Source organism: Neomonachus schauinslandi, chromosome X (genome assembly GCF_002201575.2).
Source record: "Neomonachus schauinslandi chromosome X, ASM220157v2, whole genome shotgun sequence".
Classification (NCBI taxonomy): domain Eukaryota; kingdom Metazoa; phylum Chordata; class Mammalia; order Carnivora; family Phocidae; genus Neomonachus; species Neomonachus schauinslandi.
This window is the reverse complement of record NC_058419.1, coordinates 119,976,036-119,998,627: the sequence shown is the minus strand read 5'-3', so window position 1 is coordinate 119,998,627 and position 22,592 is coordinate 119,976,036. Positions and strand designations below refer to the sequence as shown.

Here is a 22,592-nt window from a genome sequence, read left to right as displayed (position 1 = left end):
TCTATCTTGATCACCTAAAGGGCCAGAGCAAATGCCATCCACTCAGACAGGACCATCCTCGGGCCAAGAACATTTACCCAATAGTACAGCTAACAGTACATCCGGACTCGGCCAGCTGTCTGTGTGTGTGTGTGTGTGTGTGTGTGTGTGTAATACAGAGCATGGGAGCACCATTCAGCCTTCAGTCCCTGCCCCCCTAAGCATGGCTCATCTGCAGCTCTAAACCATCCTGGGGTGGCTGTTTTGGCAGCTGGTACAAGAATGCTGCAAGCCAAGCACATCTGACAGCCCAGGAAGCAGGGAATATCCTCTGGTCTTAAGCATGCATGCCCAAGGAGAGCTGGAGTTGCCCCCCAGCAGGAGTGGTCCCAATGGAGGCTACTACTCACTCACCATCTCTCCTTCATCTTGTTGATCTTGTTCCTTCTGTGACATGCACAGTTAGGCATCTGACTCTTGATTTCTGCTCAGGTCCTGATCTCAGGGTTGTGAGATCGAGTCTCTTGTGGGGCTCATGCTCAGTACAGAGTTGGCTTGAGACTCTCTTTCCCTCTCCCTTGGCCCCTCCCCACCATGCTTCTGCTTGCACGCATGCACTCTCTCTCTCTCAAATAGATCTTTTTTTAAAAGATTTTATTGAGAGAGTGGGAGAGCGAGAGCGAGAGCACAAGCAGGGGGAGTGGCAGTCAGAGAGAGAAGCAGACTCCCCGCTGAGCAGGGAGCCCGATGTGGGGCTCAATCCCAGAACCCCAGGATCATGACCTGGGCCGAAGGTGGACGCTTCACCGACTAAGCCACCCAGGCACCCCCCAAGTAAATAAATGTTTTAAAAAAGATTTTCAAAACATTTGTGAAAGCTTCACACATGTGTTGCTCATTGGTTTTTGAATAAGGTGACGGTAAATGACAAGGGACCACTCGTTATACAAGTGTTGGGTTATTTTCACACATTTATTTGTCCAGAAAGTATCTGAGTGCTTACCATTAGCTAGGCTCTGTACTAGGCAGTGTACCACATGAAGACTTCCAGGGAGAGGAGTTGGGTCTGATCTGGATTTATCACATGACAGTTTCATAATTGTCCCAAACTCCAGCAGTATGTCATTATTTCAGTTTTATGATCATCTATTCACAAGTCTTTCTAGCAGTCAACCCAAAATAAGGCAGGACAAATTTTGTCAACCTCAAAGGCCTGTTCATTTAGAAACTGCCCGCTATGTACTTGAATGAGCATGGGGTTAAAAATCTCTTACTAAACGGGCGCCTGGGTGGCTCAGTCAGTTAAGTGTCTGACTCTTGATCTGAGCTCAGGTCTTGGTCTCAGGATCCTGAGTTCAAGTTCTACGTTGGAGCCTACTTTAAATATGTATATATCACTAAAAAGACCTCTTATTCAGCTCAGAGGGACATTCTCATCTAAATCCCAGGGTTTTGTGTTTCATTGAATTAGACACATTCACATCAGTGAAGCATTATTGATACTGGTGTGTAGCTGTCAGTTAAATTGGAAAGGATACTTGTTTATTATAAAAACTGAGTGCTTGTTAAAACCTAATACTGTGTTTGCTTAAAATGACAGAAGCGGGCTGCGTGAAGTGTGTTATACATCACCCTCGGGGGTTCTTTTGATCTCTCTAACTTCCAGTTAATGGCTGACTTGCCAACAGCCTCCTGAGTGTGACAATAAATGACATCATTGGAACTTTGGCAGAGTCTTTTTGGAAATACTTTATTTTTTTTTTTAAGATTTTATTTATTTGAGAGAGAGAGTGAGCAAGGGAGAGAGAGAACACAAGCAGGGAGGGGGAGAGGGAGGAGATGCAGATTCCCCGCTGAGCAGGGAGCCCGACGTGGGGCTTGATCCCAGGACCCTGGGACCCTGACCTGAGCCGAAGGCAGACGCTTAATGACTGAGCCACCCAGGCGCCCCTGGCAATATTTTTAAAAGCGGCTTCAGTGGTCATACAGTGAGTAACCTGCTTCTTGGCTACAGAGAGTTCCCCATCTGAGAAGCGTACAGCGGATTTCAGTGCTGTTTGGTTTCCTGGCTCACGTTCCCCCTTCTTCATAGCACCCCCATTTCCTTATGAAAATCTCCCCATTGTTAGGTTTTGTCAGGAGGACCCCCTACTTGTCACCATGACCTTCTACGAGTCAGCGAGATCTCTTTGCTTCCTGCTCCTGGTAGAGGCCTGGTACCTCATGATGTCTTTGCCAGTCTTCCCCACCTCCGCACCCCAATTAAACACTTATTTTGCAGTAACTATAGATTCAGTTGCCAATGTAAAAAGATAGAGGTTTTCCTGGTGTTAACACCTTGCAAAACTCTAGTAATAGTATCTCGACCGGGATATTGATGTGGATAATCAAGATGCAGCACCTTTCCATCACCGTGAGGATCCACGCCGGTTTCACTTCAACCCCATCCTACTCCTTAAGCCCTAGCCACTGTTTCTATAATTGTATTTTAAGAATAGTACCTAGATGGAATCCTACAGTCTGTAACCTCGGGATCGGCTGTTTTTGCTGAGCGTAATTCTCTGGAGATTCATCCAGGTTACTGCATCAAGGTTCATCGTATTGCTGAATAGTAGTCCATGCCACTTTATATACATAATACATAGTCGTTCATCTACATAATACGTATTCATGCATTGCATCTTGACCAGGAGGTGTCTGCCCTGAGGCCTTTGCTGACTTCCTGCTTTCCTCCTCTCCTCTTCGCTCTCTGGAACCTTCTGGGGTAGTTCTCAGTCCTGTGGTTTCTGTGATTCCCTATATCCTTGTAATAGATGCGACTTTCCTATTGAGAACCCGAGTCTCCCCGTCAGAGCCCGAAATGATGGCGAGCGCAGGAATTACCTGGTCAGATCAGCATCTCTTGTGCTAACTGGCCCTCCAGCAGGCTGGGGCTCAGAACCAACAGCGTCGTGCTTGCCAGTCAGATGTTTGAGTTCCTTGCCCGCGCGTGCGTACAGAATTTTCCTGCAGTGTCTCTGTGAAGACAATGCTGTTATTCAGGTGCATGTGTAGACATGTGGAAAGGTACAGAATTTCAATGTGTTCTGTCAACATGCTGCTACTTTCACTGTTTAGGCACAACGTACTCTTACCTTCTGCCCTGTGCTGCCTTTATAAGGGTAAAAAGCCGAAAATCTTGTTCTGTAGTAGTGCTCTGTTAATTATTGACTGTTTAGCCTGGAATTAGAGCCGAGGATGTTCCCCAGGTGACTAGAGTCTGTTTTATTCCTTCAGCTTCTAGTTGTGAATTAACAGGAGTTCACTGTATTAGAGAAGAAGCCTGTCACTGCCTCATTCTGCTTCTTTAAAGAGTTATGGCCCAGTAGAAAGGGCCTGCTCGTTAAAGGCAGTCTCTCGTGAGGATAGACATCTGTTGGAATGCAGGGCATGACTGTCAGCTGGCTGAGCCATTCAGACCTTTTGGGAGGTTAGTGCCCATGAAAAGGCTCTGTGGCAGTCTGCAGAAACCCAGCGTTACCCCCCGACAACACATTCCACTAAAGATGACGGTTGCAATATTCAGTTAACTGCACTTTTTTCCATGCTCTGCTTTTTTTTTTTTAAGATTTTATTTATTTATGACAGAGAGAGCACAAGCAGGGGGAGCAGGACAGGGAGAAGCAGACTCCCTGCTGAGCAGTGAGTCCGATTCAGGACTCAGTTCCCAGGACTGCCGGGATCATGACCTGAGCTGAAGGCAGACGCTTAACCGACTGAGCCACCGAGGCGCGACTCCCCCCCCCCCCCCCCGCCACCCGCCCCATGCTCTGCTTTTAAGAAGGACCCTCTACCCTCCTGTCTGCCGTGGCAGCTCAAGTGGTACCAAACGTATTCCCTTCTGATGCCCGAACCCCCTGCCGGAATTGTCCTGCTAAGCATCTGTCTCACTCCTTGCTGGCTTTTCGTAACATCTGGGGCCTAATTCTTATTACCAGCACCTTGAATTTGTTTGAGCTGGGTCTATCAAAGGCTTGCTTTCTGTTACACCCAGTCTCCCCTGGGAACACACTTCACACCTCAGTAACGCACAAATCCCGAACTGCAGTTTTCAAGACAGTTGAATTAGACCCACAGTAAGAATGACTGTAGAACCGGAGTTTCAAGATTGTAAAGCCGAAAGAAATACAGTCAGGGTTGAATTGCTGATTTTGATGAGAAAGGAAACAAAGGCCTAGAAAAGATGAGTGGTTTGACCCAAGTGTGTGTGTGTATCTCTGGGGAAAGCTGGACATTTAAGCCCTTTCTTCCGCCCCTGGCACCCGGCCTGGGAGTTTTCAACAATGGATGATGTACTCCTATTTTTCTGCCTTACCCTGCACCCCTCCTGTCCCCCCTACCTCCCACAGACAATATAAAACAATCCAGAAAGCATCTTTAAAGCTTTGTTAATGTACCTCTTAGGCTTTGCAGATGATTTCCTTTAAGAGAAAAGGAAAGCCTATTTTCATGTGATTGTTTCTTGGGTGCTCACAGACCTGATACCACCAGCTCATAAGGGAGCCCCACAGCCTTTCCTTGGTTGGGGAGGGGGAGATCCGTTATCCCATGGAAGGGCAGGGTGCACCCATCCTCCTGCTGGGACTCCAGAAGGTAGGTGGCCAGGAGAGCGGGCTTCTCTGGATTCTTTCGAAAGCCCATGCTTGGAACAGCCTGGTCTTCTGGAACCTTTAAGTCGCTGTGCCAGAAGGTTTTTGTGTCCATCTACATCGTAGCCTTTTCCTGTGGCAAAACGAAGATGTAGAAGTTTCCCAGGGCTGTCATAACCAAGTACCACAAACTGGTTGCTTAAGTTTATTGTCTCACAGTTCTAGAAGCTGGATGGTAGAAATCAAGGTTTCAGCAAGGCCATGCTGCCCGGAAGGCTCTGGGGACGATCCTTCCTTGCTTTCTTCCAGTTTCTGGTTGTTCCAAGCACCCTGTGGTGTTCCCTGGCTTAAGGATGCATCACTCCAGTCTCTGCCTCTGTCTTCACATGGTCTTCTCCCCTGTGTGTCTGTGTGCAAATTTCCCTCTTCCAAGGACACCAGCCGTTGCATTCGGGCCCACCTTCATATAGTATGATCTCCTCTTAACTTGATTCCATCTGCAAAGACCCTGTTTCCAAATAAGCTCACGTTCACAGGTTCTGGGAGTTAGGACTTCGGCATGTCTCTTTGGGGAACACAATTAAGCCCACGAAAGAGAGTGATAAAACTTGTTCTTGAATGAGGATCTACATACAGAAAAGCGCTCACGTTATAAGCCTAGGCACTGATGAGTTTTTACATAGAAATCATACTTGTAACCCAGATGAAGAAATAGAAGAGACATGTGTCTTTTTTTTTTTTTTTTTTTTTAACCACACAAACTATGCTTTAAGGAAAGCCTGCATTGGAAGACCACCCGGCCCCCACCCCGCGTCCCCCAGGCTCTTTAATTTGGTTTGTACTTTTGAATCTTATATGTTGCTGACACTTCAGGCCTGGTATACTGTAATAAAACACCTGACGATAGGTGTTAGGAAGAAGTTCACCTAAAGCTTGAGTGTTAGGTGTATTTATGTGTTTGTTTTTACTTAGGGAAACCTCATACTGAACAGTTTCACTTTTTGCCTCCGGGGGCTTCCTGAGAACTCTCTTGTAAAGAATAAGTATAAAACAAATAGTCTTAATAGCAGTAATCATATTTAAGTTAGGGATTCTGGGGAAAGTTCCTTCATTCCTTCGTTACATTTCAGATAGGACCCATTCCATCCTAAAAGCATAATTCCCACTGTAACCTGTCATTGCTTTGCCAGTTTGGAAGGGTATGGAGTCCTCCGTCCGGCTGCTGTGCTTCAGACCCACCTGCCCGAGGCAACAGCCCGACGGGGTGGCTCTTCTCTATTCTTAGTTTCTCTCATGTAGAGGTGCCCACTGATTCTTCCGACTCTGATGCATAGTGACCGTCAGGGCACCTCTCTCTTTGTCATCCTTGCCCTGCTTTTCTGGAGAGCTGGGGGTGGGGAACACTTGCCTGGCCTTCCCCGCACTTGTTCTTTTGTTTGTTTGTTTTATAAATAATTAATTTACTTATTTGCCAGAGAGAGAGAGAGAGCGCGCATGCGCACAAGCAGGGAGAACAGCAGACTCCCTACGGACTAGGGAGCCCGATGTGGGGCTCGATGCCGGGACCCTGGGATCATGACCTGAGCCGAAGGCAGACGCTTAACGACTGAGCCACCCAGGCGCCCCTTGTTTTTAAGAGTGGAAATAGAAGTGGCAGATGAGCAGTTTGGGTTCTACAGAAACCACCCAGGGAAAGAGTAAGAAATGAACTCTAAGCACGGAGGCATGGCCGTTTTCATTTTTATTTTTTTATTTTATTTAAAGGTTTTATTTTTAAGTAATCGCTACACCCAGTGTAGGGCTCAAACTCACAACCCCTGAGATCAGGAGTCGCACGCTTCACTGATTGAGTCAGCCAGGCACCCCGGGATGGCCGTTTTTAATTTGGGGTCCTAAGGTGGAAAGTTGGATTATAGTAAATTGAGAAGAATCAGAATAAATAGGAACACAGGATTCTGATCTTACTATAAAATCGTCCTCAGTGATTTTGATTGGCACCAATAATGTTACCACATTTCATGTCAAAACCATGTCAAAGAACGTTATACATGATACAGAGATGTTCAAGGACTCCTTTTTCTTTTTTTTAAGATTTTTTTTTTTCAATGTAATCTCTATAGCCAGTGTGGGGCTCAAACTCACAACCCTGAGATCAGGAGTCACACGCTCCACCCACTGAGTCACCCAGGCGCCCCTCAAGGACCTCTCCTTAAATGAAGAGACCAAGAACATTGTTCGCTTTTTCCTTTGTCACTTCTGTTTTAAATTTTGGCTTTTTAAAATCGTAATTATAAACTGTCCGCTCTTTTGTAAAGAGAAAAAACAGCATTTCTTTCTTATGTTCTGAATGCCACATACAGTGAAGAGAACTTTTGCCAGTCGCGTTGGATATTTCAGCTGTATTTGGAATTTGTCACTGTTACCTCCGCCGACTTTGTTTTCCAGGTGCTTGGGCAGAATTTTTTTATAGTTTGTCATGGGAGATAGTTGCCTCCTTACTTTTTTGAACAGTGACTTAAAAATCCCAAGTAGTCCCATATGAGTCCTAACAGACAAATATATATTTTATATCAAATTTTGTCCTAAAAGGACTGGATAAGGCACAAGAGACAAAATTAAGCCAGGCTGCTGCTAGCTTTTAAAAAATGACTTTGCTGGGACGCCTGGGTGGCTCAGTCAGTTAAGCATCTGCCTTCGGCTCAGGTCATGATCCCAGGGTCCTGGGATCGAGCCCCGCATCAGGCTCCCTGCTCCGCGGAAAGCCTGCTTCTCCCTCTCCCACTCCCCCTGCCTGTGCTCTCTTTCTGTCTGACAAATAAATAATAATAAAATGATTTTTTAAAATGACTTTGCTGAGCTCTGCCATGTTGTGTTAAACCACCCAGACCCAGGAAGAAATGGTGACTCCATCCATCCTCAACGTGCACAACCCCGGGGGTGTGGTGGTGTTCTTGGCATCTCTGTGCCTTGCCTCTGCACACTTTTGCCTATCATAAACTAAGCACATAAAATTAACTCTGTGTTTTTAGTTAATGGGTGAATAATTCAGTCTTTAACCTGCGAAAAAGTGAGTTGGGCTACTAAGCAAATTCTGAGATCTGGTAAAAGTTTGCACACCCCCCAAACCACAACCACAAAGCTTTGAATTTGCTCTGCCTTGGCTGAGGACTGTGGCGCTACTGTGTTAGGAAAACTAAGTCATTTTATTTTGACTCTGTTTTTTTTCTTAAGACCTAAAAATGTTTGTTTTTTTTCCCCCAAAGCTGTGAATGAACTCAGGGGAAATAAACAGCATTAGGGATTGAAGATTTAGCCTGTACAAGTTGAAAAAGCAGCAAAGGGTTTCTGATTTTTGTACAGTCTCCTTATGATTGGAGTAGCTTAAATCTTCAGTGTTTTTCTTTTTCGTGACCGAGAAGAGTTCCAAGTTAGATAACAGCTTGGCTATTTTGGTTTGATTCTAACGTCAGTTCACTGTGGAGAAATAATATTACTGATGAGATGAGGAATGTGTTTAGTGTCATAAAAATGTGCTTTCATGTAGTCCCATTGCATTTAAACAATTAGATTTTAGAAGTATCAACCCCTCTTCCGCTCCACGGTTTTTTGGTGTTTTTTTTTTTTTTTTTTTAAGTGCTTTATACTATTATTCTTTGCCAGCAAGGAGTACAAGCATTAGATGAAGAGAAAATGACTCCTCATACCTGCTAGAATTTTTTTTTTTTAGGGCAGATGCAGTATGTCTTACTCTTAAATACAAACCTCAATAAGCAAGACATTATAGGTTTTCTTAGCCTGTTTCTCAGACATAATAAATTATGTCCCTCAGTACTTTGTTAGCTTTTGTAATTAAAAAAAATTGTTTTTTTTGGTTTTTTTTGCTCTTTAGAGCTATTCCGTTTGTTGATTATCAAGTTCCAAGAAAGGAAAATGGTCTGGATTTATAAAGAATTATGGCTCATTCGAAAGCCTCCGTGTCTGCTGGATGAATTGTTTTGGTCTTCTCAGGACTTCGCCCCGGGCACTTCAGGGGAGGGCAGGCGACCGAGATTGTAGCGTTTGCTGTCCTGCACGCTCAGCTCCGGCCCACAGCTGTCCCCTCCCTGTCCCCTCCTGCGGTGGATTCCGCCTCTGGGGAGAGCAGGGCTCCTGGCCATCGGAGACCGTCTGAGGCCAGCATTGGGGGGGGGGCATCACCCTGAAAGATGCAGGTAGGCACACTAGCAGAGTCCCGGGCAGAGGGACGTTTGGAAGACCGCCTGAGTGTGCAGAGTTCCTGCATGGTGCCACGGACTCTGACACAGAAGACGAGGTGTGTTTGACCAAGTAGGATGGGAATTACCCAAACCAGAGGCTGCTGTGGGGGCTTACATGCATGTGACCTTCCGACATGATTTTTTTTTCTCACCTCTCTTTTAAAAGCCAAGGACTGCCAGCCTTTGAAGACCTAGGGAAAGTACCCATAAAAATCCAGAGGGTCAGCTTTAGGGGAAAAAAAAAAAAGATCTGCTCCCACTGAGTGCCGATTTCCTCTGAGCCACCCGTGGCTAGCCCTGGGTGGCAGGTGTCCCTTCAGAGGGGAGCACCTGCTCCTTCCCGAGAGCTGCATGTTCGGTACACGCGGCCCCTTCCCGACCTCATGAGCGCTTGCTGTGCCACCCAGAGCTGCATGTTCCCCTGCACTGCGTAGCTAGGCTCCGTGGGCTGGGCCTTTGACATCTGTCTTTGTTTTTTCGGGCTGCTGTAAGAGAAATGCCACAGACTGGGCAGCTTACGAGCAAATAGTTATTTCTCACAGTTCCGGAGGCCAGAAGTCTAAGACCGGCGTGGGGGCAGATACAGTGTCTGGCGAGAGCCCCTTTGCTGGCGTATAGACAGCTGTCTTTCCACGGTGTCCTCCCAGGGTACAAGGGGTGAGGGAGCTCTGTGCGGTCTCTTGTGGAAGAGCACCAGCCCCGTTCTTGAGGGCTCCACCCTCAGGACCTATTCCCCTCCCCCAAAGGCCCCACCTTGCAACATCCCCGCTGGGGATTAGGTCTGCACATGTGAATTTGGGGAGCACGCATTCAATGGGAAGATCACTGAAAAGAGTTTTTCCAAAAGAAAGCCCTTGTGGTGGATGAGGTCATCCGTAGCTCATCCAGTGAGAAGACGAAGGCTTGCCGGGAGCTCCGAGTGTCCCCGAAGGGAAGGTGAAGGGAAGTGTGGCCAGGTTCCCTCTGAGTAGCACCTCCCTTGCATTGCCCAGCGGCGGCGTTATCGAAAGGAACAAGCGCTGTGTCTTTGAAATTGCAGTAGGCTGGGAACGTCCATGAAAAATAAACAGCCATGTGTTCTGAAAAGCGGGGACACTTTGTTCTCATGTGCAGCAGTTCCTTTTCCTGTTTCATGATTGCCTATCAGCCCCTTCAGATGGCTTTTCTACTTTGAAAACTGCGAAACTGAGTAACCCCAGCCATCCGTGTTTAAGCGGCGCAGCGGGTTTTCAGAAGCCCTGGGAGAAGGGTGGGAGCCCGGGCAGCCCGGTGGGAAGCCTGCTCACTGTGCTTTTGCTCCAACTGCTCCTGTGATTTCTGAGACAGACTTGAAAGACCAGGGCTGTGGTGGGGTTTTCCTCCCGTGACCCTCGGACAAAGGCTGGCCTTAGACAAAAACCTTGCGATCTTCACTGATTGTCTTCCTCTCTGTTCACCCTTTCCAGAAATGTTGCTTTCTGCCTTGCAACAGACATTGATTGATACAGGAGGGAATAAGCACAGATCCCATCTGGGACTTGTCCTCACAGACGTGCTGGTCTTGCTGCAGGGCCAGAAGCATACGCAGGGGACCTTCAACAGGGTCCGGAGCAGTGCTCGGTGATACACCCAGGATGTTCGGGAGGCCGGGAGGAGGGCATCTGGTCCCGTGGTAGAGGAAGTAGGGGCCTCGTGCGGTGTCGAGCCAGGCACAGTGTGTCTGTGTCGGTGATGGGGTTGGGGGTGTGAATGGAGGGGACCCAGCCAACACCGCCCGCAGACAAGAAGGACCGTTTTCTCCAGGGAGAAAGAACAAAGGCTTCTTAGGGGACAGGACTCATGGCGCCCAGAACAACGAGGCCTGTTTTGCATGGTAATGCTGGGCTGTATCAGACACAGTGGTTCCACCTGGCCTGATGGGCCTTCTGCCTAGCTGCCAGGAACCGCAGAGACTTCTCTGCACGAGGCTGCCTGCTTCTTGCCGTGCTGGATGGGTTTTGCATGGCAGCAAATGAAAATGAGGTTTTGGAAGTGTCTTGCTTTCTGTGTGTGTGTTCACGAGAGCTGTGATGATTTTCTCGGATACTTAATCCTTTGTTGAGAACAGTGGTTCTGAACTAAGGTTGATTCAGACATCCACCCAGTCTGCAGGAGTTGTAGGTACTGGAAACAGCCCAAGTGTCCACTGACAGATGGAAGAATGAAGAGAAGGTGGTACATACGTGCGGTGGAATATCGTTCAGCTTTAGGAGGGAAGGCTGCCGAGCATCACGCGCTGTAACACGGATGAACCTTGAGTCCTAGGAGCAGAGAAAAGGACAAATACCGTATGATTCCACTTATACAAGGTGTCTAGAGTAGTCTGGTTCATGGAAGGAAAGAAAGAATGGTGGTTGACAGCGGCTGGGGGAGAAGGGGAATGGGGCATTGTTGGGCTATAGATTCTAGAAAATGTAGTTCCCATTTTAACCAAGAGGACCCATTACTGATGCCTAAGCGACAAACACCAGGCTTTTACTTAGCGTATCTGTTCAAAGGGCCACCTGGGGAAATTCGTGTCCCTTTTCCCCCCTTGCTTAATTACAGATCTGCAGTATTTAAACCATGGGTCGTTTCCAGAGGCATTTGTGTCTTGCCCTGAGAATTTACCACTTAAATCAGGCTTTTTTAAGTGGCGGAAATGTGGCCTGGTTTCTACCTGACCCACTTAGGCTAAATTTTTGTAAAATACCCCATTTATATATTGCGACTTTGTCTACTTCAGAAGTTTTCTATGATGCTATAATAGCTAAACAGGGGGAAAAGGAAACTTTAAGTTAGGTTTAAAGGAAACGATAACATCTAGGTTAACTGAGCTTCAGGGTTTTTTTTTCGAATGGCCTTGTAAAAGGACTTAGAAACCATTCTACCTCAATAAATAGCTTGGAGCATTATAAATGAAGCATTCTCCCCGACCACTTCAGCCTTGCTTCCTCATGTTAAAATCGAGAAGGGGATCATTTGTCACTGAACTTGAGCGTCTAGAAGCCTGGCCAGCTAGTCCCACCTTGTACACCAACAAATTATAAGTGAAATAGTTTGTGAATACGCTTATATAACACTTTAAAGCTTACAACATGTTTTGAAATTTTTTAGGTGACAAAACAGAGACAAAAATAAGTGACCTTCTCTAAATCAGGTAGTTAAGTAAGTTGTGGAGGTAACTCTTACGTACTAGGTCTCACACCTCGTCTTTTTTTTTTTTTTTAAGTAGTCTCTACACGCAGTATGGGGCTCAAACTCACAACCCGAAGATCAAGAGTCGCACGCTCCTCGGACTGAGCCAGCCAGGTGCCCCTCACCTTTTTGAAACCTTCCCCGATGCTCATCATCTCCCCCGCGCCCTACCCACACCACAATATTAATTTTGCTGCTCGGGCCCCGTGAATGTCTGTCACTGCACTTGTCACCTGCCATGTGTATTTGTCAGGGTCCGGTTCGGACACAAACCGTACAGTAATTTGAGCAGGAAACGCTTCGTGTGAAGCAGGGTTCAGCACACTGGCCAGATACCGACAGCGTTCCGGCTCTGTCTTGTCGGTTGGGCGAGGTGCAGCATGTGCTGGAGAGCCCACAAACCCTTAAACGTTTATTACCGTATGGCTCTTTATAGAACGGTTTGCTGGCCCCCAGTGCAAAAACTGATCAACTAGTAACAGATGAGTACTCAGACTGACAAGTAATCATGCCTACCTGTCCCAGGTAAAGGGAACCCTGAAGAATGCACAACAGGGGCTGTAAGGAGCAGGCTCTGCCTCCAAGACTGAGGAAGGAGGAGCTCAGGAAGCAGCCCCCCCCCCCACCAGCTGAGACTGGGAGCTCCGTGGAGTGGGGGTGCCTGCAGCCTGCTGACCGTGGGGACATTCACTGAGCCACACGGAGCTGGCCGGCAGGAAGCTGCCCCCAGCTGCACTGGGATCTCACCGCGGAGCTGGCAGGGCTGGTGACGTGCCGTGGAAATGCCTCTTGGGAAGGCACTCAGGTGACGCGACTGGGGCTCCCCAGGGGGCTGCCGGCTGGTGTGAGCCTCTGGAACTTGCCGGGAAGCCGCCGTGCTGCTGGCCGCTGCGCGTGACCGCCGTCCACGGGAGCAGGCCGAGAGGAAAACAGGCTGGCTTTGGGAAGCGAGGGCCTGTCCTCCTCCCGTGTCCCTTCTGCGCCCTCTGCTGACCGTGCTCACCACCACGGGGCCGGCCGGCAGAGCGGGAATGTTCGCAGGGTCCCACTGCAGCGTCTCTGCACGGGGCATGAAGGGCAGATCTGGAGCCGGGGCAACGCCTGAGGCTGCTGGCCGCACCGTTGGAAGAGTCGTTGACAAAGCCTTGTTTCTCCTCCTGGCTTGGGCCCTCTCTGACGTATGGCGGTGGTCAGAAAACGCTCTGAGTGTTGCTTTCCAGACACCGTCCCTTTCACGGACAGGCCTGTGTTCCCTGGGGCGCAGTGATGATGTGGTGATCAGGACCTTGCAGTCCTCGTGCCCCAGACCTGTCTGGAGGAGGCACATACCCCAGGCCTTACCCTGCCCCGGGCGGGCAGCAGAGCCTTGACTCAGAATGAATGCCGCTCCCCCCCCCCCCCCGTTTCCCACCCAGCTGGGTGCCGGGTGCAGACCCCCGCCCTTCCCCGTGCCTCCGTGAGCGTCCTCCCTTTTTCTGTCTAGACCTCGGACTGCTGATTGCAGCCTCCAAATCTCGTCCTCCTCTTCTGATGGACTTTTCCCTTGGCATTTGCGTTGGCCAGGTGCCCCCTTTGCACAGAGGCTCATCACCCAGTCCTCTCTTCCTTCCGTGCATCTCATCGGCTGGGCTCTGTCCATTCAGCTGCTGTGGTCCCTTTGTCCGGGCCACATTGGCCTTTCTTTGTGATAGGGCCTCGTGTGATGAGCATTCCTGTTACAGAGGCTGAAAGGAGTATGTGAAAATCTCCAGAGCAGACCCTCATGTTCCTGCAAGCCTTGGACTAAACATCAGCTTGCTCACCTACTGTCCAAAACCTGTGAGGTGCGTTGTGGTTTATTTGGTTAGTTTTGGGGGGGCATTGTTTTATCTTTTCTCTTGCTTTTTGATTTTGGTTCTCATCTATGAGGAAAAGAGTTTTTTTCTTTCACCACTGAGATTTTATTGGTGGTTTCGATGATCTGTACACAGACACATTTCATTTTACACGGTTTTTAACATAGATACCAAAGATCTAAAAAGATGTAGTCCGTGATTCTTTACTAAACTGTTATATACGGTGACTTTCCAGCTTGAAATGTGGAGGCAAATTTTCCTTGAGAAGATACCAAGTACCAGTAGGTTCTGCGTTGACAGTCGCCGTTCAACCACAGATCCCACTCATTCACAATTCACAATTTACCATCCTAAACGCATGTTTGGACGGTCAGGTTTTCAAGACAGGTTGACAAAGTGTTTAGGGAAACTGGACTAGCATGTTCAGGGACTGGGAGAGCCAGGATCAGGGAAATGGTTTTCTTTAGGAAATGTGGGGATAGAGGTAACTTCCAACGTTCAGGACACCTCAAATACACGACCGTGACTCCAAATTGCCATGTCATATGCCTTGTATTGGCCATAAAAACTGCTCCCCCCACCCATGGAATGTCAGGCTCACCCCCCAGACAGCCAGAGCCTCCTAGGATTCAGTATCCCACTCTTCTGGTTGTACCAAAAAATAACCAGCGAATGATTTTACCTCTTAAACAAATATTCACACCTAACTTGGATGAGGTGGCATTCCCTCCTGGGGCGCCTGGATGGCCCAGTCAGTTAGGCGGCTGCCTTCAGCTCAGGTCATGATCCCAGGGTCCTGGGTTCGAGTCCCACATCGGGCTCCCTGCTCAGTGGGGAGTCTGCTTCTCCCTCTCCCTTTGCCTACAGCTCTGCCTACTTGTGTTCTCCCTGTCTCTCTGTCAAATAAATAAATAAAACCTTTAAAAAAAAAATTCATAGACCTACTAAGGCCATCTGGGTGCCTCAGTTGGTTGAGTGTCTGACTCTTGGTTTCAGCCCAGGTCATGGTCTCAGGGTCGTGAGATTGAGCCCCGAGTAGGGTTCTGTGCTCAGCACGGAGTCTGCTCGAGATTCTCTCCCTCTGCCCCTTCCCCCACTTGCACGGGTTTGCGTTCTCTTTCCCTCTCTCAAATAAATAAATCCTAAAAAGAAAATATTCCTAGAGCTACTAAAAAGCTTACATTTCCAAAATAGTAATGAAATCTTTTGCATTGTACTAGGAGACAGGGCCCACCAAAAAGACATGGCATATGATCTTAGAGTGGTCTTCCTTCATCTCTACTTCTCTGGAGGCTGGACTCTCTTCAAGCTTTAGTCTCTCCATTTTCTGCAGGTAGATCTTTAGTTTCTTGGTTAGCCCCTGCAGCCTGTTTTCCCTTGTGTTGGCACTTTTTTGTTTGAAGACACTTTGCTTCATTTCCACTTTTGCGGGAGCAGGTTTTAGCTGAGAAATTGCGGAGCTCCTCTGGAGCTCCCTCACTGCCCCTCCACCTGAGTTGACCTTCCTGTTGGGCATCTTGGGCAGTAGAGAGGGTGACAGTCGGTGCCGGGATGCTGGAGAGAGAGAGAGAGAGCGTTCTGGAAGCTGGGCTGCCTGGCTGGTGTGGCTCCTTCCGCCACAGGTGGGCCCGTAATGACGACTTGTGAAAGTCTCCACACATCTAGGTGGAAGTTTCCAGTTTTCAATGGGCTTCTCTGTTACCAGAGATACACACTCAGATGATTTCACAACTTGATACTTCCCCTGGGTGAGTCAGCTTTCCTTTCTGAAGCAACTGGGCTCGAGGAGAATGAGTAAAATACTCAAATTAAGCAAACTGAAGCGGTAACTTTGGGGATTTTCCTGTCTAACAAAAGGCATTGCTTTGTCATGGAGTGCCTTTTGTCTGGACAGTGAAGCATTTTTGAGATAGAACTGATAAATCGCAGGTGTGATTCATGGCCTTTGAAATGGGATATTGGACTTAATGTTCTTCTTCCATTTTGATCTCTGGTCGTTGTGATTTTCTGAATCACTGGAGCTCAACACCTCGGCACCACTGGCCTCTTCTTTTGGTCCATCGTGTCTTGTCTGACCACATCGTGAGGCCTTCCCTCGCAGCTTCTAGAGTCCTTGCTCACGTTCATTCTCTGCGCTGCATTGCTGTGAGCCCTCGTTTCTGTCCGGTGCCAAGATGGAGTCAAGGGCAGGAGAAATTCATTTTGCGTCTGCCTACAAGATCAGTCTTCCAGAAGTATTTGCTCGAATAATGTCGCTTCCCTGCTTCCATACCCTACCTTCTCTGGGCCCCTACTGCCTACAGGATATTGTCCAGATTCTGATTCAAGGTCAAGTTCCTAATCTTCCCCCTTCTGCCCTTATCTTCAGACACTCCCTTGTGAGAGCTTTACACCCTGCCAGGCTGACATTCTTTGGACGCGCCTGGGCTTCCTGCCTCTGTCCCTGTCTTCATGTCAAGACCCCACTTGGGAATGTCCTCCCCCATGCAGGCTTCTCCTTTCATGTTGTGTTTGTGGCCCTTCCGATTCATGAAGCCTCATTTCCTCCCCAGAGACAGCGGTGAAGGCTGCCCCTCGCATGCCCGCTGCACGGGGTGAGACGCCTTGTAGTCGGTTACCAGACTAGACTCTTTTGCTTTTGTGGATCATCTGTAACGCCCCTTCAGCCAAGTATGAAAACTCTGTTCCAAGAAGACTCTCATTAACTGTTTCCCTCCCTGCCGTTTCCTGCCAAAACAGTTCCGGAAGAGCGATACGGCATTCTGCACATGGTGGGACATCTGAGTCTCCCCTGGGACTGCGGGCGTGAGTCCCCCGCATGGAATGCCTGTTGATAACTCAAGGTGTGGACCGTGTGGCCCGGCGTGGGCACTTGGGGCTTTCGTTCTGGACGTGGGAAGAGCGTGGCACGTGGGCTTGCATCGCGGGCATGGAAGGATCTGTCTCTGCCTGCCTGCCACTTTGCAGAAGGGGCACTTCTGAGTTGGAGCCGGGGACCTCGGGAGCTTTTCCTGACTGCTGTCGGCCACAGCTGCCCTGTGGGTGGCCCCCACGTTCTGCAGATGTTAGGCTGTCGCCTCGGCTGGGTCGTAGTCCCAGGCACCGTGAGGGAGTGATCATCGATGTCGCATGTGTGATTTACTGTAAAATGCTGGCAGGTGGCGTCCTCGTCCTCCACGGCGAACGCAGACGTCAGATTTACCCTTCACCAAGTTCAAACCTCATGAATCCTACCTAATGGGAGATGTTTGGGGGTGGTGGGGAGTATAGAATGGAAGTTTTCACAGCTGCTTTTTCTTTTATAGCTACTTTCCCCGTAAGCACAATAAATATCAAAGAGAAACTTTCTCTTGGCAGGGAAGCCAACGGGTGGCTAAAAACCCAGCTACTTTCTCTCCCAAGCCCACACCTGTTTTTTCTGGGATGTGTAGGTGGAGTGTGGTTAGGGCGAGGCAGAAGGATGCTTTGCAATGCAGTCTTCATTTATAGAGGACATACTTGAGGAGTCTTCACAGATCTTCTTGGTGAAGCCAGACTAGATGACAGTGGTTCGCAAAAGTCTCACCGACCTGGTTCACAGAAGGGTTTGTGGGGATGAGACTGAAAAGCCCACCCAGTGGTAGCCGAGCCGGATCCCGGTGATGTGTCCCCACAGGGTGTGATGCCTTCAACACCAGCCCTACAACCCTGCAGGGCGTTCATCATAGTGGTTTTGCTTCCAGACTTTCTCGTAATACTCAAATTCAGAAGCGCTCACTGTAGGTAGGACACTTACACTCTTGTAGCGGCTCAGAATCCTTTCCTTGTTAGATACTCAGGAAGGTGTGATCACACTAAATGTCCCGTAACACGAAACTTAACTATTTTAACCACTTCCAAATGTCTGACTCCGTGATATTGACAACATTCGCATAGTGCAACCATCAGCCATTGTCGGGAGTTTTTCATCTTCCCAAACTGAAACTCTGTACCCACAAATCCATGATTCCCACTCCCCCAGCCCCTGCTGACCTTTACTCTAGGCGCTGTCTCTGTGAATTGGCTTCTTCTGGGTCCCCCATATGAGCGGAATCACACAGTCCCTGTCTTTCCGTGGTGGCGTATTTCACTGCACGTGACGTCCTCAAGGTCCATGCATGTGGTAGCAGGTGTGAGAACGTCCTTCCTTTTTAAGGCTGACCTACATTCCGTTGTATGGATGGACCACATTTTCATTATGCGTTTACTTCTTGATGGACATTTGAGTTGTTTCCACTTGGAATGCATAACTGTTGAAAGGTAAAATAAAATTCTGTCCTGAAAAATCGGTGACAGAATGAATTGTACTTTGTAAATGTGTATTTCTGAAAACCATTCAAAATACAGGCCAGGGCACCTGGGTGGCTTCAGTGGGTTAAGCGTCGGCCTTCGGCTCGGGTCATGATCTCAGGGTCCTGGGATCGAGCCCCGCATCAGGTTCTCTGCTCAGCGGGGAGCCTGCTTCTCCCTCTCCCTCTGCTGCATGCACACTCTCTCTCTCTCTCTCTCTGTCTCTCAAATAAATAAAATCTTTTAAAACAATGCAGAAGCTCAAGCCCTACCCTGGACCTGCTGAATCAGATCTGCATTTTAAACCCTGGGAGATTTGTCTGCACATGACAGTTTGAGAAGTGTTGGTCTCTGAAGCCTAGAAATGTCTTCAAGGCAGGAACTCCACCTTGTAAGACCCACCGTCCCCCTGCACCCCCCCACATACTGTCTAGCACAGTTGTTTGTGCAGAGTACTTGCTCACTAGATACTTATTGAAAGAATAAATACCAACTCTGAACTCAACACATGCATGTGACGGCCTTTTTGTACTCACCCCACCAAAGCATTTAACTGCTAGTATTTAAGCAGTAGTTACTAAGTGCAGACCCAAGTTACTATCTACATGCATTCTTTCTACATTCTAGATTTTGCCTTTACAATCGTTATGCCCGGTGCTTGGGAGGCGGGGTGGGAGGAGATGAAACGGATCCAGGCACTCCTTGAAGGACTGCCACCTGCCTTAAGAGTCTGCAGCTCTCGGGTCCCTGTGTGGAGGACGGGTGCAGGCTCAGGTAGTGAGCCAGCTGGAGCATTGGTAAGCTTCCCGGGGGGATTTCTCCGCCCTCCTCATGCACTCTGGTGGTGGCAGCTTCTGCCGCCTGTATCTCCTGCCCTTTCACCTGGCCCCTCTTCTGCCAAAGCTCTAACTACTGGGGACCCAGGGTTTCCTTCTCCGTGGTTCTCTGCCCAAGACTCTGTCTTCTGTCTAGGCAGTGTCCTTCAGTCTCCCCACCCCTCTCGTCCTTAAATAACTTCTGCTGGGGGTGTCTCCGTATGTAGGCCACCTGTCCCTGGGAGCCGTCCTCCTGCCACCAGCTGCCCACTGCACCCTCTACCGGGACGGCCCCTTGGCCTCTCCCACGGGGCATGTCAAAACCCAAGCTCTCCACCACGTGTGACCTGCACCTTGCCTACACATGGCTGAGGCTGTAATCTTGTGCGGGTGGAAACTTACAGTCTGTTATCATGTTGGGATAAAATTGTCTAGACTTTTGAAACCAGTTATTAACCAAAATTTGAAGCAGTCCGTTCAGTGAGGAGTAGTTGTTTAATTTTGTTTATGGTGTTCACTTGCAATGAATAATTGCTTTGTGAACCGAGGAGTTCAGCTGTCCTTGCATGTAGGTGGAGGTTTTAGGAAAATACCGTGCATTCGCAGAACTGAGGCATGGTCAGTCGCTTAGTACACGGCTTTTTAGCTTCATAGGGGAAATGTAGTGCTCTAGGACTTTGTGAGGGCTTTGGAAGTAATTCTTAGCTTAGCCATGGGAAACAGTCAAGCAGTGAACTTCCAGACTGAACACAGATAAGCTCGTAACTGTTAACTTTTTTCACTAGTTTTCCTAGCAGTTTGTAAAGATAATAGCCTTTTGGTATAAAACCGGGGTTGCCGAACTTGTTTTTGTAGCAAGCCAAGTAGTAAATATTTTTGGCTTTGTGGGCCAAAATACTCCATTCTGTCCTGTCGCAGAGTGTAAACAAGTGGGTGTGGTTGTAGTCCAGTAAAATTTTTATTTACTGGAAAAAAAAAAAAGGCAGCTGGCTGGATTTAGCTCTTGGGCCATAGATTGCCAAGTACTAATATAGAAAGCAGGCTGGGTTAGTAGCTGCTGAGTTGATTATTACTGTATAGGAAAAGCCAGGATTAAACATCAAGATCTCTCAGGATTAAAGTTATCGAATAGGCAACATTCAAGCTTTTCATGAGTCAGTACATGTTCATACATACGTGTTTAGCACAGAGTCGTGAATGCCGTAATATGCACAGTGTGGCATAATCTAATTAGGACTGTAGTCAAAGAAACCGTTACGTGTTAGCTGGGCCGTGGAGGAATCGGAACATTCGTACGCACACAGACGATAAGATGGTGTAGTACTAGAGGACAGCCTGGCAGCCCGGATGCTCACCACACTCTCCCTATGACCCAGGAGCTTCACTCCCAGGTGCAGACCCGCGGCGGCAAATGCTCACACAGAAACTTGAACACCCATGTTCACAGCAGCATAATAGCCAGAAAGGAAAAACTCCCGTATTCAGCAGCGGACAAGTAGTTAAATCAAACGTGGTACTCCGGGGGCGCCTGGGTGGCTCAGTCGTTGGGCATCTGCCTTCAGCTCAGCTCATGACCCCAGGGTCCTGGAATCGAGTCCCCGCGTCAGGCTCCCCGCTCTGCAGGAAGCCTGCTTCTCCCTCTCCCGCTCCCCCTGCTTGTGTTCCCTCTCTGGCTGCCTCTCTTTCTGTCAGATAAATAAAAATAAAATCTTTAAAAAAAAAAAAAAGTGGTACTCCGTACGACGGAATATCATTCAGCCACAAAAAGGAATCAAGTACTAACAGGTGCTGCCGTGGGGATGAGCCTTGAAACATTATGCTCAGTGAAAGAAGCCAGTCACAAAATGCTACATGTTGTAGGATTCTTTTTTTTTTTTTTTCTTTAAGATTTTATTTATTTATTTTTGCAAGCGAGAGAGCGAGCATGAGGGAGCAGTCTCTCCACCGAACAGGGAGCCCGATGTGGGTCTTGATCCCAGGACCCTGGGATCATGACCTGAGCCGAAGGCAGACGCTTAACCGACTGAGCCACCCAGGCGCCCCTTAAGTTTGATATAAAGAATCCTACAGGGCAAATGCACAGAGACACGTAGTACGTTGGGGGGTGCCGGGGCTAGAGGGGATCAGGAAGTGACCGTCCACAGCTGCCAGGTTTCTTCTAGGCTTAGGGAGGTGTTCCAAAACGGGACATGTTGCTTGTACAGGTCTGTGAATATACTGAATAGCTGGTCACTTGTATATTTATATGGGTGAGCTTTCTGGTATTTGAATACTATCTCAATCAAGCAGTTACAAAACTGCAGGTATGGGATTAATGTACGAGAAATAGTAAATAACGAAAATAATCCATCCTTACTGTTTGGATAAAGGAAATGCAGAAGACAAACCCCCTATCTTTGGATCCACTCTTTGAGGCTGTGAGTGTTCCTGAGCACACATGCTCTTTCCTATTCCCTCAGTGAATGGTAGCCCTCGTCAGTGCTCAGGTGGCGCTGGATGAGGGATGGGTCCCTTGTTCCGCAAATGGGAATCAGTGCAGCCTCAGGGCCCAGGAGGGGTCCAGGCTGATCCCAAAGCCCGTCAGAGAGCCTGCAGGCCCCATATGTCACAGCTGTGTTGTTTCTGGCTGAGTTCTGGGCTTGCTTCGCTTGTTTGGAAGCTCATGAGACGTACTTCTTTGTTGCAGATTGAAGAAGGAAGTAAAGCTGCGGCAGTGGACAAGTTACTGGCTGGGGACGAGATCGTCGGCATCAACGACATCGGTCTCTCAGGGTTTAGACAGGAAGCAATTTGCCTGGTGAAGGGCTCTCATAAAACCCTGAAGCTGGTAGTGAAAAGGTAAGACCCATGCCTCCTGCCATCTTCACAAACAGAAGTGAGTCAAATAGCAAAATGTGAAGTCGGCGTGGCTGATCTGTCTCCCTGCAAGCAATCCCAGTTTGGACTTGATGTGTGTGTGTGTGTGTGTGTGTATACATAAAATTCTATTTCTTGGCCAAGGATGAAAGCATGTGCGCACACATAGAATTCTATCTCTTGGCCAAGGATGAATCCAGCATCGAAAACTTAAAAGATGCCTTCTTGCATTACTAGGGATTGTTCATTTGATTTATGAAGTGAATTTGAAGACTCTTTTCTTCAACAATATGCAGATCATTAGCAGAGAGCTATGCTCCCGTTCCAAATAAAGTGTTGTTCCTGCTGTTTCCACAAGGTGGCAGGCTACTGCGTTTTCGGTTTTTTTATGCTAAAATAGAGCATGACTGCGCACAGACGTTAAGTTTCCAGGGCTTTCCAGGGCCGGGGTGAGGTCTGGGGGGGAGCGGGCTGCCTGTTCCTAGAAATCAGATTGCCCATGGAAGTTTGGAGGACTTGAAGGGGTTAGAAAAGCGGAACTGGGAATGTGATGCTTTTAGACGCGGGAGCTACAACAATACTCCTGGACCCCCATAAAGGTACTTGGGATTTGTCTTCATAAAGAACTATTTCTCCACCTTGCATTTTGTAAGTTGGCTAATTCATAGTGAAGTGTTTGCATGTCCCCCGCCCTTTTTTTTTTTTTTTTTTTTTTTTTAG

The 22,592-nt window shown here is 48.3% G+C and overlaps 1 protein-coding gene across 1 annotated transcript in view; it reads left to right on the top strand.

Moving 5' to 3' along the window:
* SHROOM2 (shroom family member 2) overlaps positions 1-22,592 on the top strand; it is a 132,724-nt gene that overhangs the window by 44,554 nt on the left and 65,578 nt on the right. Inside the window, exon 2 of the mRNA XM_044911667.1 lies at positions 21,703-21,854. Coding sequence (XP_044767602.1) covers positions 21,703-21,854 — 152 coding nt within the window. The remainder of the gene's footprint in view (positions 1-21,702; positions 21,855-22,592) is intronic.